The 17,682-nt window shown below is 34.2% G+C and overlaps 1 protein-coding gene across 1 annotated transcript in view; it reads left to right on the forward strand.

The window, feature by feature from the left end:
* LOC129002536 (uncharacterized) overlaps positions 1-17,682 on the forward strand; it is a 48,488-nt gene that overhangs the window by 28,902 nt on the left and 1,904 nt on the right. Inside the window, exons 12-14 of the mRNA XM_054430407.1 lie at positions 13,352-14,233; positions 15,035-15,088; positions 16,911-16,973. Coding sequence (XP_054286382.1) covers positions 13,352-14,233; positions 15,035-15,088; positions 16,911-16,973 — 999 coding nt within the window. The remainder of the gene's footprint in view (positions 1-13,351; positions 14,234-15,034; positions 15,089-16,910; positions 16,974-17,682) is intronic.

The following is a 17,682-nucleotide window of genomic DNA, read 5'->3' on the forward strand; positions in this document are numbered from 1 at the left end:
TTTTAATTGCTTTTTAGTTGGCAACAAATCTTAGAGATGTGTATACATTTTTTAGGACAAAATTGAATTGGCAGATGCCATGGTAAAGAAGCGTAGTAGAAAAAGTTACTGTCGCCTCATCCAATTTTTACAGCAGTCAGCTGTTGACATGCTAGGCGAGCAACCGCGACAGTGAGGACGGGGAACAGCTGATTTCATGTTCCTAGTTGGCAAATTGTCTGCTAGCTACTAACGTACACATGCATAAGCCATCAGCGGTAGCACCAGTAGCCTCAATGAATATATAAACACTTGTGTTAAGGTTTAAATACAGTAGTCAATGTTATTACTGAATTTGATACTATACATATTGTTACTAATATACGAAATGGAGAAAAACGTTACCTTAAAAATACAAAATTTCCCAATTTATATCCAGACCTTTTTAAATAGCTTATAAAACAAATAATTTAGTATATCAAAGTGTTTTTGGACGGTTATTGGTAACAGGACAAATTCAAAAATTGTAAATTTAAAATTCCCTTGTTATTCATATAAAGAATATTGTAAAATGTTGTAGTTTGCTTGTTTATGGATATATTTTGATCAAACTTGGCAAATTTATTCAAACAGTTACAAAACTATTTGGATCATGAACGGTACTCTAGTTTTCCCAAGGTAGGACACGTGAATTGGAATTTTGGCGTTACAGGCACAATGACAGTAAGAATCAAACAAACGTACAGATATATACACAAGACTCGTTTCGGCTATCTTATTATATACAACGTAGAAATAACCAAACACTTCATGAGTCTACGCAATGTACAGACAAAACAGTAAAGACTTTATAATCTTATAACTAACTATCTGCCCATGCTTCGCAACGGGGTGAGAATCTTTGGGTCTCTAAATCCACCGTAAAAAAATAGTATATTTCGTACCTAGAGCCTACAGTGAGGTTTTGCCGACTCGATATCGGGTTTTAAGTTCGGGACGAAGTCGAGAACGTGAAACGATCGAGAGCTGCAAACCCATTTTGGCTCGTGGTACGAGCGCTATTTTTCACCCAAGTATGTTTTGCAATATAACGTCCCTCTTATTTATGTGAAATATTTTGAGGAATCAGCAAAATAAAAAATAACAATAAATAGTTGTCTAGGCAGCTGTGACAAAAAACAAGTCTATTGCAATGTCATGGATACAGCTTGTGCATTTAATATACATTAATGTTTTAAGTAAATAGGCGAACAAGTGATTTTGCGGCCCTAGGGATGTAAACCCCTGCTCGGTCCCCATATGACGATGACAGCTGACATGGCCAGCAAAACGTAACTTTCAGCCACCAATATAAACCAGCTAAATGTATGTAAAACAGCTAAAAACATCATAGTGAGGTGAAAAATTCGTTACGCATACTTTTACATTACCATGAATTAATTATATGCATACAGAAAAAACGGAGTCATACTTATTGCGTATTTTAACGTAAACTAGTGGCTTGTAGGGACATAGTCCCTAAAAAGCTACGGAAAAGGAATTATTGTTGGAATATTTAAACAAACTCAGAATCAAATTATCTATATGTCAGGATAGGCCTAGATATCCCACTACAACATATCTTTTGTGCAAAAAAAACAGTTTGTTGTTTGTCTTTGTTTGCTTTTGTTGATAACGTTATGTTCAATAAAGAATTTGAATGATTCCAGAGGTTTAACTGCTAAAGGCAGCAAACATGTTTATGAATAAATATTGGTTTATTAAGGTAGCTTTGGTTTTTTGGTTAATGCTGATAACAAGGCTTCCCCGATTGAAATACAGTATTGGAAATTGTCTTCGTCAAATAAGAAAAGGCAAAAAATGGTGTGTTGAGATACCCTACCCAGTTATTATTTCTAAGTCTATGCTCATTTTGTAAAGGTTTAACAAAATTATTCTTAAGTAAAGGCATCCCATTGACAGAACTTGGACCTAAATTTGTTTGTGATCAACATTAAAAAACTACTATTAGCCTAGTGTAAGTATGTGGTGTTAATCCTCCTAAAGGTGCGATTGATTTACATATTCTACCAAAAAAGGGCCTGGTCAACGTCTAATTATCAACTATTTTGCGGCTAGTTAGGGTTCCATTACCCAGTTATCGAAACTAATCACGACATAAATATTTTTGGTTCGTTTAAATACCTGTACGAACCTACTTCATCTCTATTCCCAAATTGTTTTCTAAGAGTAACCGTTGAGGTTATTCCACTTCATACAAAATATTGATTAAACACTACAATAAATCTCAAATATAAATGTTAGTAAATTAAAAAAAAAATTGGAATAAATCTTTTACATATGTTTTGAAATAAAAACAAAGAAGATCTTCTTTTAATCTTGAATCGTTTCTTAAATCTTGAAAACAATTTATTTCAACTTTGACATAACTAAAAAGTCTTGATTATTAAAGGTAACGTTATCCCTTTATATAGTTGGTTTTATAAAGTATACATTACATTGCAGAATTGACTGGCAAATGAGTAATCCAAATGTAAGCTTACTTGCTAATGATAAAATCACGATCAGCTGGATTGAAGTAAACAAAAATCAGCAGTAAATGCCTTCTAATGCTATTCTTATGGAGAACACTGTACGTTATATCTAATTTTGTGTTAAGATTTTGGGAATTTCACTATTTTTCCCGCCGTCACGGGATATAGACCTTTAATTTGAGCCCTCTCACGTCGTTCTACGACTTCCCAGTCGCCCACAATTTTGACGCAAAGAATTGGCTTACGTAATTAATATATAGATAGAATAGATTTCTTGTATATTCCCATGAAACTGATAATTTACCCAGCACATTAAGGCCTTTATTCCAAGTATCTCAGTTCGTAAACCATACATACAATGTGACGATAAAATATCAACAAAATAGCATGTAGTTTTATGTAATCCTCACGACATTTCATTTGGTCCATTGACTTTAAATCCAATAATTGTAAAAATTATTGGAGCTTTGAAAAAAACTTCATATAAAATCCTTACACTAATAAAAGACGACGTCATGAGCGCGGGAAATGAGCTACAGCGGCTAGGGCATAGCCACATGAATACAGAACGGAATGAAGGAACTAGAACGGAGAACTGGCAACAGCGCACGCGAGAAGTAGGGGGGGCGCACACACCGCTCAAGCACTACAACGCATTAGTGGCATCCTGTCCACACACTGTTGATATATACCGATTTGTGGCATGGTGCCACAATTTAAAAACTGGAATGTTAGATGTTAAAATGGAGTGTTCATTAAAAATATCGATGCAGACATGTTTCTACCACCTTCCTTCATCCACTGGTGGCCGCAGGTTGAAAGATGCCACAACTAGGTGTTTGCGAGTATTCGGTAAAACCCCGTATGTGTGTGTGTGTGTGTGTGTGTGTGTTTGTATTCACCGAATAGTGGCATCCTTCACAGGCACACGGCCGTACTGTGGCACCTTCAAAAATTGTGGCACCTTTTTCAGGGTGCCACAGCTAATTCGATCATTTTTTAGGTTTTCCAGCATTATTACGTCGTTTAAACATCACATGCCACAATTGAGTATTTTTGAACTCGTTGATGTGAGTTTAAGTAGCGCAGGTACACACCGAATTGTGGAACACGAAACCATACAGGTAGCTAGCGCGCCTCGCGCCGTCCGCCGGAACTATAACTTTCCTAATGCTACGTTGCCAATTCTCGCGCCAGCCTACACTCGAAATAGTGGCACCATGCCACAATTCAGTATATATTAACAGTGTGTGGACAGGATGCCACTTAATGAGCTGTAGAGCTTGAGCAGTGTGTAGAACAGTGCAACAAACAACTAATAAACTAATAATACTATACTGCCAAGTACTATAAAACAATTTAAGTACCATAAATAATATACTTTTGCTCCGAGTGGTGAACAATGTTTTACATTACAAATAATTTGTGTAGTAAATAATAATTTAAATTGATTTACCTAACCCGCCATGTTAAACTTCCCTATCCCAAGCGTGATGTATACAACTTCCTTACTTCTCGAGTGATGTAAAGTATCAAAAACTCACTCGGTGATGTAAAGAAACCCATTTAAATAACATTGAGTGCTTAACTTAAAAAATATAACTCTATGGAGCCAACGATGTTCAACGCTAGAAATCAGCTGTGCGATTGAATGTTATTATTATGCTTTAAAGTATTTTCCTACCTAACCTAGCTTTTGTTAGTAAAAGAACGTTACTGATAGAAGATGAGTGAAATGGATAATGAAAAATATTGTACGTAAACCCATGTTTATTGTCGGGTCAGGTAAAATCTTGTACGTTACACGTTACGCAAGAGCGTGCTGTTTACATCACTTAGGTGAATTATGCAACTCGCTTATTCCGCTCGTTGCACAACATTCACCTGCGTGAAGTAAAAACGCTCTTACTACACTTGTAATGTAAATAGCTATTACGCAACCATTAAAAAATTGATTTTTGTTTACAAACATAAATTGGTAACGTAGTTATTTTGTATCAATTGAATTTGTACACTGAAACGATAACAATGTTTGAGGTTAGAACGCTATATAAGTTGTCCTAGACTGCTTTTTTTATCTTACAAACTATTTCGTGCTGATACATCTATTTTTTTTTTACATTTTAGTCATGTTGACAAAATATTTTGCAATTACATTTCTGAATCAGTCAGTAAAGGTAGATTTCGATGCATCATTGCTGAAAGTTATGTTTTGCTTCTCACTCTCAGAGTATTCCAAAGACATCTAATGTTTCAATCCATGTTCAAATGTTATATGAGGTAAACATATAACCAAATCAATTAAAGTACTTAAATTAAAATACATATTATTATCAACACGCATAATCTAGTTCAGATTATAATATCATCTCACAATCATATTCGTAAAACCTACTGTGGTGTTTTACCCAGTCCCCACTAACAAAAGCATAAAATGAAAGGTCCTAAAGAGGTTAACATTGAGTCATAACAAAAGTAGTTTAAAAGTTGTAACCGTGATACTGTAAATAATTTGATATTGTTAGATATTATACGATCGTTTTACAATTTTGTCAATCTATCTGTTACTTTCATACAAATGTATTTTTATTATTCAATGTTTTGTTTTGTAGAACCTTTAGTATTCTCAACTTTATTAATAACTAGTAGAGTACCCGACCTTCGTACGGGGTTGGCATATAAGTAGAACATGATCATTGCAGTGATGGGAGAGGAAACGGTCTAAGAAAATATGGTACGGTATCCTATAGTGTGGCACACATATACCTATAATAAAAGAATGTGTTTAACGGTATGCACTGTAAACGAAAACCTATCACAATAGTTCCAAACATGTTAATAGGGCAATTTTCTAACATATTTTAGTGAAATTATAATCAGGCAAACGGGAATTGGCTCAGTCTATAGGTTTGCTGGGGCAGGGGGATTATATTACTGTTTACAAACAAATAAATCAAAAGAATATACCCCATAACTCAGGATAAGGGCCTAGGTTGATAGGGCAATATAGAATGTTGATTATTTCCTATATCCATTGAATGATTTATTTTAAAATGAATTATTATAAAAATAAATAAATAATATTACAACATTTCACAAATATTATAACAGACTCAGTATAGTTAGATCATAAATAAATGAAGTACTGTAACTGAAACAATCCTATAATAATGAAATTACATTAACATATGGTTTGACAGCTCCTTTAGGTAATGTTAAATAAATTCAGGCTAGTGACATCATTATTTTAAATTTATAATCCTTACCCTCTCTGTTCTAATATTCGTGCAGTATTTAATAAGGTTTGAACCAGCTGTGTTGAATTGAGAAATCAAAATCAATTTGACTGTTAGTTCTGCTTGTTTACATTTTTAAACTTACTAGGTTTGTTCTTTGTTACCATGGATACCATCAATCAATATTTACTTTTAAATCTCTCATCTCAGATTTTTGAAAGCCCACGGGGCAAAGCCCTAGGTGAATATCGAAGCGGTAATAGTTCTATATGTATCCTAGGAGCTGTAGCTTCATTTGTGTGCAATTTGAGCATAGTCGGATCAGTATTTTTTGAGATTAGCTCATACAAACACACACACAGACACCCCCTCTTCTTTAAAATAGTATAGAATAGAATATAGAATAGAATAGATAGATAGATAAACCTATTTCAACGTACAATATCAGTTTTAGGAAATTCCTAGTAAGGTTGTTAGAAGTATATTGGCATCCGTGAAGTTTGTGTAATGTTTTTTAAAATCACTGTGGGATATATTTAACTTCACTTATTATTTATTTAATATGTTTCTACTTCTTGAAATTCTTAGTTAACTGGGAGGCGGAGCAAACAGTTTGTTCTAAAATGAGCTTGAAAATTTTAAACAATCTTTTTCTGTTGGTTTACTTAAAGTATATAATGTTCTACTATGAATGCAAATCTTTAATATAGTCTAAATTTCCAGTCCCACCCTCAAAAACTATGATATTTAACAGTTGAATCTTTATAACGTATAAACACATTATTTTTAATCGGTCATCAAACTGATTCTTGAATTAGTAGTTGCAAGAGTACGCAAAATTGCAGAGAGTCCTTGAAAATGCTTGTGCGATGATATAGTTTTTAATTATAAAAGAAACCCTTCAAAAAATTGTATTAACAGGACCAGAGGACCATTATGCACACGGTATTTCATTTGTATAAGGCAAAAAGTTCAAATCATATTAACTTATGATTGCCAATAGATTTTGGGTTTCCTTAAAACAATTATATAAAACTGTCTGCAAATGTCAATAAAACTGATTTTATAAGAAATTATAGATTCTTCTGTTGCTCTGTAGGCGACCATTTTGGTCACACAAGGAAGTCCAAACTTATATCTTAGTTTGAACAACGTCATCTTGATTTTACATTGCTCAAGATACATAATCGACACATAGGCTTTCAAAAAAAATAAGTAAAGAAAGTAACTAGTGATGGACCGCGCAGACATAGGAACAGTCTAGACTTGCCTCTTACTGACGTTTTCCAAACGAATATAGAAGTTAGATCTACATTCTTCATTTTAGGCTTGAAATAAATTTGTTTGTGGGTAAGAGCGAATGAGTAAGCATGAACAATGACCCTTTCTCCCCGACACGCTACCATACCACAGCATCTTACTAGCAGAGCTCAAGGTCATTGACGTAATTGTAATGAACTAAATTTAGACTTCCACCCCCCAATGTCACCAATGGGCCCTAAAGGTTGGTATGTAACAATTCATGCCGGTTGAACAATGGCCTTTAAAATACGCTTTTAATTTGTTTCCTAGCGTTTACCGTATCTTAGAAAAAGTTAGTTAACAATAATTACAAAAACTTGTTGGGCGAAAGAAAAATTCTAAAAAGTTACAAATTAATTTATAATATATGTATCTATATCGTATTAAAGTGTGTTAAAGGTTTAGAGTTTGGTTTACAATGTAAAAATTTTCAAAGTCACAAGATGGTTTCTGAAACTCTTTATACAACTCTCCTTTATAAAAATTAAAAAAAAATATTATCCAAGAAATTGAGCTCCTTAGCCACAAAATCCACCAACAAAATTGAATTAGCAGATGCCATGGTAAATAAGCGTACTAGAAAAAGTTACTGTCGCCTCATCCAATTTTTACAGCAGTCAGCTGTTGACATGCTAGGCGAGCAACCGCGACAGTGAGGACGGGGAACAGCTGATTTCATGTTCCTAGTTGGCAAATTGTCTGCTAGCTACTAACGTACACATGCATAAGCCATCAGCGGTAGCACCAGTAGCCTCAATGAATATATAAACACTTGTGTTAAGGTTTAAATACAGTAGTCAATGTTATTACTGAATTTGATACTATACATATTGTTACTAATATATGAAATGGAGAAAAACGTTACCTTAAAAATACAAAATTTCCCAATTTATATCCAGACCTTTTTAAATAGCTTAGAAAACAAATAATTTAGTATATCAAAGTGTTTTTGTACGGTTATTGGTAACAGGACAAATTCAAAAATTGTAAATTTAAAATTCCCTTGTTATTTATATAAAGAATATTGTAAAATGTTGTAGTTTGCTTGTTTATGGATATATTTTGATCAAACTTGGCAAATTTATTCAAACAATTACAAAACTATTTGGATCATGAACGGTACTCTAGTTTTCCCAAGGTAGGACACGTGAATTGGAATTTTTGCGTTACAGGCACAATGACAGTAAGAATCAAACAAACGTACAGATATATACACAAGACTCGTTTCGGCTATCTTATTATATACAACGTAGAAATAACCAAACACTTCATGAGTCTACGCAATGTACAGACAAAACAGTAAAGACTTTATAATCTTATAACTAACTATCTGCCCATGCTTCGCAACGGGGTGAGAATCTTTGGGTCTCTAATTCCACCGTAAAAAAATAGTATATTTCGTACCTAGGGCCTAAAGTGAGGTTTTGCCGACTCGATATCGGGTTTTAAGTTCGGGACGAAGTCGAGAACGTGAAACGATCGAGAGCTGCAAACCCATTTTGGCTCGTGGTACGAGCGGTTTTTTTTACCCAAGTATGTTTTGCAATATAACGTCCCTCTTATTTATGTGAAATATTTTGAGGAATCAGCAAAATCAAAAATAACAATAAATAGTTGTCTAGGCAGCTGTGACAAAAAACAAGTCTATTGCAATGCCATGGATACAGCTTGTGCATTTAATATACATTAATGGTTTAAGTAAATAGGCGAACAAGTGATTTTGCGGCCGTAGGGATGTAAACCCCTGCTCGGTCCCCATATGACGATGACAGCTGGCATGGTCAGCAAAACGTAACTTTCAGCCACCAATATAAACCAGCTAAATGTATGTAAAACAGCTAAAAACATCATAGTGAGGTGAAAAATTCGTTACGCATACTTTTACATTACCATGAATTAATTATATGCATACAGAAAAAACGGAGTCATACTTATTGCGTATTTTAATGTAAACTAGTGGCTTGTAGGGACATAGTCCCTAAAAGCTACGGAAAAGGAATTATTGTTGGAATATTTAAACAAACTCAGAATCAAATTATCTATATGTCAGGATAGGCCTAGATATCCCACTACAACATATCTTTTGTGCAAAAAAAAAACAAAACAGTTTGTTGTTTGTCTTTGTTTGCTTTTGTTGATAACATATGTTCAATAAAGAATTTGAATGATTCCTGAGTTTAACTGTTAAAGGCAGCAAACATGTTTATGAATAAATATTGGTTTATTAAGGTAGCTTTGGTTTTTTGGTTAATGCTGATAACAAGGCTTCCCCGATTGAAATACAGTATTGGAAATTGTCTTCGTCAAATAAGAAAAGGCAAAAAATGGTGTGTTGAGATACCCTACCCAGTTATTATTTCTAAGTCTATGCTCATTTTGTAAAGGTTTAACAAAATTATTCTTAAGTAAAGGCATCCCATTGACAGAACTTGGACCTAAATTTGTTTGTGATCAACATTAAAAAACCACTATTAGCCTAGTGTAAGTATGTGGTGTTAATCCTCCTAAAGGTGCGATTGATTTACATATTCTACCAAAAAAGGGCCTAGTCAACGTCTAATTACCAACTATTTTGCGGCTAGTTAGGGTTCCATTACCCAGTTATCGAAACTAATCACGACATAAATATTTTTGGTTCGTTTAAATACCTGTACGAACCTACTTCATCTCTATTCCCAAATTGTTTTCTAAGAGTAACCGTTGAGGTTATTCCACTTCATACAAAATATTGATTAAACACTACAATAAATCTCAAATATAAATGTTAGTAAATTAAAAAAAAAATTTGAATAAATCTTTTACATATGTTTTGAAATAAAAACAAAGAAGATCTTTTTTTAATCTTGAATCGTTTCTTAAATCTTGAAAACAATTTATTTCAACTTTGACATAACTACAAAGTCTTGATTATTAAAGGTAACGTTATCCCTTTATATAGTTGGTTTTATATAGTATACATTACATTGCAGAATTGACTGGCAAATGAGTAATCCAAATGTAAGCTTACTTGCTAATGATAAAATCACGATCAGCTGGATTGAAGTAAACAAAAATCAGCAGTAAATGCCTTCTAATGCTATTCTTATGGAGAACATTGTACGTTATATCTAATTTTGTGTTAAGATTTTGGGAATTTCACTATTTTTCCCGCCGTCACGGGATAAAGACCTTTAATTTGAGCCCTCTCACGTTGTTCTACGACTTCCCAGTCGCCCACAATTTTGACGCAAAGAATCGGCTTACGTAATTAATATATAGATTCCCATGAAACTGATAATTTACCCAGCACATTAAGGCCTTTATTCCAAGTATCTCAGTTCGTAAACCATACATACAATGTGACGATAAAATATCAACAAAATAGCATGTAGTTTTATGTAATCCTCACGACATTTCATTTGGTCCATTGACTTTAAATCCAATAATTGTAAAAATTATTGGAGCTTTGAAAAAAACTTCATATAAAATCCTTACACTAATAAAAGACGACGTCATGAGCGCGGGAAATGAGCTACAGCGGCTAGGGCATAGCCACATGAATAGAGAACGGAATGAAGGAACTAGAACGGAGAACTGGCAACAGCGCACGCGAGAAGTAGGGGGGCGCACACACCGCTCAAGCACTACAACGCATTAGTGGCATCCTGTCCACACACTGTTGATATATACCGATTTGTGGCATGGTGCCACAATTTAAAAACTGGAATGTTTGATGTTAAAATGGAGTGTTCATTAAAAATATCGATGCAGACATGTTTCTACCACCTTCCTTCATCCACTGGTGGCCGCAGGTTGAAAGATGCCACAATTAGGTGTTTGCGAGTATTCGGTAAAACCCCGTAGGTGTGTGCGTGTGTGTGTGTGTGTGTGTCTGTGTGTCTGGATGTGTACAGGGCTAGAGACCACACCTGTGGTCCGATTTCGATGAAATTTGGTATGTAGGTTCTAATCCATGGTATCTCCAGGCGTTTTTTTCATTTTTTTGAAATTTGGATTTTTAATGGGAATTTTCCCATAAAAACCCATAAAAAACCGGAAAAAACGGATTTTCTCGAAAATGGCCCGAACGATTTTTATAAAAATTTAGTATGTTGTAGCCCTTTAAATTCTGAATAAAATGTTACAAATCCCATATCTGTAAAAATTACGGTTCAAAAGTTATGGTCAAATATGTTATTTTCCCATAAAAACCCCATAAAATAACAAAAAATAGGATTTTAGAAAAACATCCGGTTTTGATTTAACATAGCATGTTATACTTCTTACAGTTTTAATAGTTTTCTTTTATTTTTTGGAAATTTTTATTTTTAATGGGGATTTTTCCATAAAACCCCATAAAATAACGAAAAAATATGATTTTCCCAAAAATGGCCCAAAACGATTTTGATAAAAATTTAGTATGTTATAGTCCTTTATATTCTGAACAAAATGGTACAAATCCCATTTCGGTAAATATTACGGTTCAAAAGTTATTGTAAATTATGTCATTTTACCATAAAACCCCCTTAAAATAACAGAAAAATCGGATTTTCCCAAAAATGGCCCGAACGATTTTTATAAAAATTTAGCATGTTATAATCCTTTAAATTCTGAACAAAATTGTACAAATCTCATTTGCGTATACAGTTATTTACTCTCACAACTTACACATGATAAAGGTTTTTGACAAACTTATGGGAGAAAGTATGTGTCAGAATGCTGATACCGTTTATTTATGACAGCAACCATTGATCATAAACCTACTAGGTAGCAGTTTAATTGATTCATTAACAATGTTTTTTAGGAATACAAGACATTTGATTTTAAAGCGGTTGGGTTTAATAGTAAAATAAATTGTAAATAGCAAGTCAGTAAATAAAGAAAATGAACAAACATGTTTGAGTATCTCACATGTTGGTTGGGAGACACCCTTCTTGAATCCAACAGCAACGGAACTACTTCCTTTAAATTGAAAAGGTGAAAGAAAATTGCAGGATGTTTAAAACTGGTTTTGTGGATAAGCCAATGATTCATTGGTCAAAGAAGTAAAACAAAATGGATTTAGTCTGTTGTCAGTAGAAATTCCTCTTTTTATCCTCTAGTAGTACATTATGTGTAATTAGTTGCCATTTGAATTTTATCTAATTTATACTTAGCATTTTTACACAAACCAATAGTATTACTCATTGTTCTTAAATTATTGTGGACGGACTCATCAATTTTGATGTTTATTTGTTTTCACGTCCAGTGCCTTTGGATGACTGAAATCTGTCATCACTTGCTGATTGGTTCCTGGAATCTGGAACCCAACTTCAGCTGTCTCTAGTAGACATTTCTGAATTTCGATACGACTAATCAAAGTCATTTTAAACTTAATTGAGGTATAATTAATTAATCAATGTATATAGTCTCTGTGAAATCTTGAAAAGTAGGGCACTCTTGACATTGTGGATTGCTAAATTCTTCCACTGTCACACAGAGTTTGTAAAAGCGAGTCGAACGCTCGTACTGCCCAGTGAATGCTGGAATCTCGCAATGAACAAGTTCCACGCAAAACACACTTACTGTTGTCTGGTAGTGGTCTTCGGACCTATCTACCACTGAAGAGACTAAACAAAGTCGAAACAACAGAGCACACTTCTATCCTTAAAGGCGGATAGTCGTATTTGACTTAGCGCAGGCTCAATCAAATTTTGAATCCTCAAACCACACACTACACATGGATCGGTCACACATACCGTCTCGGGTGTGACCGATCCATGTGTAGTGTGTGGTTTGAGGATTCAAAATTTGATTGAGCCTGCGCTAAGTCAAATACGACTATCCGCCTTTAAGGATAGAAGTGTGCTCTGTTGTTTCGACTTTGTTTAGTCTCTTCAGTGGTAGATAGGTCCGAAGACCACTACCAGACAACAGTAAGTGTGTTTTGCGTGGAACTTGTTCATTGCGAGATTCCAGCATTCACTGGGCAGTACGAGCATTCGACTCGCTTTTACAAACTCTGTGTGACAGTGGAAGAATTTAGCAATCCACAATGTCAAGAGTGCCCTACTTTTCAAGATTTCACAGAGACTATATACATTGATTAATTAATTATACCTCAATTAAGTTTAAAATGACTTTGATTAGTCGTATCGAAATTCAGAAATGTCTACTAGAGACAGCTGAAGTTGGGTTCCAGATTCCAGGAACCAATCAGCAAGTGATGACAGATTTCAGTCATCCAAAGGCACTGGACGTGAAAACAAATAAACATCAAAATTAAACCAATAGTAATGGTTACACCAGAAACATTACAAAAAATGTACTTTCTTCCTTCAGGAATCAAAGTTGTCAAGCTCTTCAATGGAAGCCCGCTCTTTGGGTGACAGTGGTGTTGGATTGCCGTCAAGCGGTCGATCGTCACGTGGAGTTGATGAGTTTGACAGTCCTGACTACGGCACGAGAACAGGAGCTGTCACCGTCGAACAACCTCTTCCAGAGACCCCCTCATCCCTCGAGGTTTTTCCATCACCAGATTCCTCCGGATCAACTGAAACTGCAAATGCACCTAGTGAATCTCAGGAAACTGTGTTGAATGAATCTTTTTTACCATCCATATCAGTGGATGAAACTTTAGCCAGCGAGTTTAGAGAAATTGATAGTAGTTTAGACTCAAAAAATGATCAACCAAATTCCAGTAGCATAGCACATATTAGTGAAGTTGAACTATTAAGTGAAGCTTGTAACGATGAAGAAAATTCTATTAGGTTAGGATCAGATTTTTATTCTAATACCAATTTACCGACGGGTAATCCTAGTATAAGTGATAAACTTAGTGAAAAAAGTGTCAGTGTGACAGATTCAAACGTTTTAGAAAAAGCTTCTGTCGCGTCTAACTCATCAAGTATCCTGGAACGGCCTAAGGTTTATACTAGTCTTCAATCTTTTGACACATCAACGTCTTGTACTAGTCCGTTTCCTAGCCTCGCGAGTGAGTTAGAACAAGCACAATTGAAAGAGCAAGAAAAACCACCTGTAGTTAACAGGGAAACAGAATCGCAAGATGAGGAAGAATCTCACCCATCAACCTCAGCTCCAGTTCGAGTCATTGAGAGTCTAGACAAGGTAATAGAATCATTAGAGAAAATCATGGAGCCTCTGGAAGTCATCACGGAAAGCAGTCTTCAGTTCAACTCCGCCATTAGATCTCAATCAGATAAGGTACATCTCTCTAAGGTTAAGGTGCTTTCTTTTGTACCTATTATTGCTCATACAGAGTAGGCTATACGTTTGTATAGAATGTTGGTTGGTTAAGCTACTTTAGTTAATGTAGTATTCTAACTATATATCTGTAGCCTGATTTCCTAGATTTCCATTGTTACATTTCTAGACTTAAAATAAATATCCTGTAATTAAATTGAGGTCAGACAGGTAGCAGTTTGAGTAGTCTAATGTTTTGATCAACTGATATCTTTATCTAAATGTTATTGGGTTGAGTTGAATTAGTTTATCTATTTTACCCTGACTAACCTAACCTGTTAACCATTGAGTTTGGTTTATGCTTTGCTGTAGTAGTATCAATGTCCGGTTAATAAGAATGTTTTCCTGAAGAATCTTCTTCAAGGAAGAAACAGGGTTGTGACAGAATGTGGTTTTATGTACAACTGTAGACATTTAATTTAATTATCAGTAGAGGCTCGATTATCCTACCTAAAACGGCCACGGCAAGGTCGGATAACACAGAAAATGATAGAAACAGTGTTTGCGCTGGCGCTGTAACCGCGCAATGAGTTGACGATCGCGCCGCGATTGTGGGACATGTTCACAATTGTGTCGGGATCGCGGTAGATGTTCAAGATGACACCGTGACTTTGGGGAATTCGTACTTTTTAACGGAAAATGTTGATGCCTTGTTCACATTTGGCTTTACTTTTTATAACTACTGATTCTGTAACAAGGGTTACCAATGAAAAGCTCAATGATAAATATAAGGTTTTTACTCAGGTAGTAATTTCTGTTTAGGAAAAACTTGTACACAGCTTCGAAGATCTCAGATCACTTGCAAAACAACTTGTGGTAAGTATTTTGATATTACTTAAGATGTATTGTTTTTAATCACTAATAGATTGCTTAAAGTTTTTTTTAATACGATGGAGGGTTTACCTTTTATAAATAAATATTAAATATTATAAGAATAGGCTGAATCCGCTGCACTAAATACTACTGTAGTTAACCCACTGACATATTTCTGTCCTGCCGCTAATGTGTTCTGGCATTCCTAGACGGAACTGTTCCATCCAGGGACATTGCCACTAGCTCTACATTATTCCAAGGGATCACAGCACTTGTCGGATCAATAATTCTTTTCTATCTATCTGTAATTGTGACACTGTATATTGTCTGTATTTTTAAATTACTTGGTTGACTAACCTGTTTTGGAAAACAAAAATATTAGTAAACAACAAGTGAGAGTTGTGAGGTTATTTTTTGTGTCAAAATGTCGCGACTGTCTTGTTTATGATTGAGTGGAAATAGACCGATATATAGATTATTTGCAAAAGTCTCCCAATCTTTCTGAAGAGGGAGATAGTCATTTTAAAAAACATAATCCAACATAATGAATAAGAAAGTTATAGTTGTATTTGTATGTCACTAAAAGAGTCAATCAATTGAAACTAGAGGCCGCCCCATGGTTGAAAACTCTAAACATCTGATTGGAATTTCTTCCATCTGTTTTGATTTTATTTTTACGTTAATATTTCATTGTTATTTCCTCATCAGCATGGCAACACATAAGGCCATGTAATTTTTTTATATTAAATTCATTTTTTGAGCTCATTTTTTAGCCTACTTTAATTTATAAAGAGATTCTTCACATCTACAGGTAAATATCTTTTTAACAGTATGCGTATATTTTCCCTGTGATGCACACGAGCTGAGGAAAAAGGTTTTTAAGAAACATGCTTGCCTATTGGATTCTTCTATAGCATGGGATATAGGATTCTTGTGTGTAGGCAGTGCATTTTTGGTATGCCAATGGGTTAACAAACTGTAATTGGTAAGATGTGTCTATAGTCCTATTTATGTATTATATTGTGTTATATTTCTTTCCTATTTATATTGTTATATTTGATATTGTGTTGTTGTATTTTTTCTTCTGTTAATCGTACATTTGACTAAAGTTGGCTGTTAAACGCTTTCAAAACTGTTCCTTATTTAACTACTTTTATGTTCTGTTTTATGTTATATGTGTTGACCGTTAAAATGAATAAATAAAGTAACAGAAACATCTTACTTATTAGAAAATGACAGGTCATATTACAATTTATTTTGCTTTTGTTGTTTTTTATCAATTAGACACTGATTTTCACACATTTCTTTTAATTGTGTATAGAAAAAAAAACTCTTGTAATATTCTTTTCTTGGACAAAGAATCTATGCCAGAAAGTTTTGATTTTATTTATATTTAGAGCAGGCTTTCCTCTACAGTGTACCTACAATCTAAAGTGTTAACCTACACTCTTTGCCCTCTTGTCTCTTTGCTCTTAACCCTCTTCTTTGCTATTGAGAAGACTCACCCACTGTACAGGCAAGCCTGCTCTTCTTATCGGAAACAAAATCAAATCTCACTTGTAATATAAGTTAGTAATTTTCATTTTCTTTCTCCTGAATAACAATAATTTTAAATTTCCTTATGCACTTACTCCCTTATACTTTCTTGTTCATAAAAAAATACATTTTATGTTTTATGTATGGAAATCATTACCTGTTGTAGGATATCAACTTGTTCATTTCTGCCAATGCTTGTGATGAAAGGATTAAAAATTAGTTATTTAGTAGTCATTTAGTCCAAATTCATGCATCAAGTTTTACATTATTTTTTGTTACAATTTCACAGGAGGCTAAAGTACCAGTTGAAATCGGCAGTTGCGAACACTTTCTGAACTTGACCATCAATGAGGTATGAACTATTTTGTCATTCATAAATGTTATAATGACGCTATTTATTGTATTGCTGTACATGAAACAAATAAAGAAGATTTGAATTTGATTGGTAAAAAGTAATTTTATGCATAAAACTAGAAAAATGGAGATGGCAGCTAGCCTACCTTAGAAAAAGTGCATTATTGATTGAAAGAGTAGCCTAAAATAAGATCAATTATCACATTATAAGGCTAAATTTAAAGTTAGTAAAAATTTTAATGTTTACTATTTGTCATTTGGATATAGTCACCAAAACCAGTATAAAAAACTAAATAGTACATCCTTCAATTGAGAGAGAGAGTGGATTGAGTCCTTGATGAGAACTCAGAAATACACAACATTATGATGCAGATTAAGCTGTTTGGTAATGTTTGAGTTTTACTTGATGAACACTCACCAATATTACTGATTTAACAGAATTTTGAAAAATCGTCCTACTAACAGAAACTTTACCATCGCCATTGGACTTAACCAGCATTCCTCTGCTTTCATACATGATTTGCCAGCTTTTCTTGCTCTGGCAACATGTGTACAAAGTTGTTCAGATCTAAATTAGACCCTCCCCTCTTACCCCATTTACCTATACAATTCTCCAATTGCAGACGAAATTGTATCACAAAACATGAAAGTAGAGATAAAAAAATTGTTTTTTTTCTAAAGAGAAAACTGCTACAGATTATTTTCAA

Source organism: Macrosteles quadrilineatus, unplaced genomic scaffold (genome assembly GCF_028750875.1).
Source record: "Macrosteles quadrilineatus isolate MER2022 unplaced genomic scaffold, UCM_ALF_1.0 Scaffold_9__3_contigs__length_116548681, whole genome shotgun sequence".
Lineage (NCBI taxonomy): Eukaryota > Metazoa > Arthropoda > Insecta > Hemiptera > Cicadellidae > Macrosteles > Macrosteles quadrilineatus.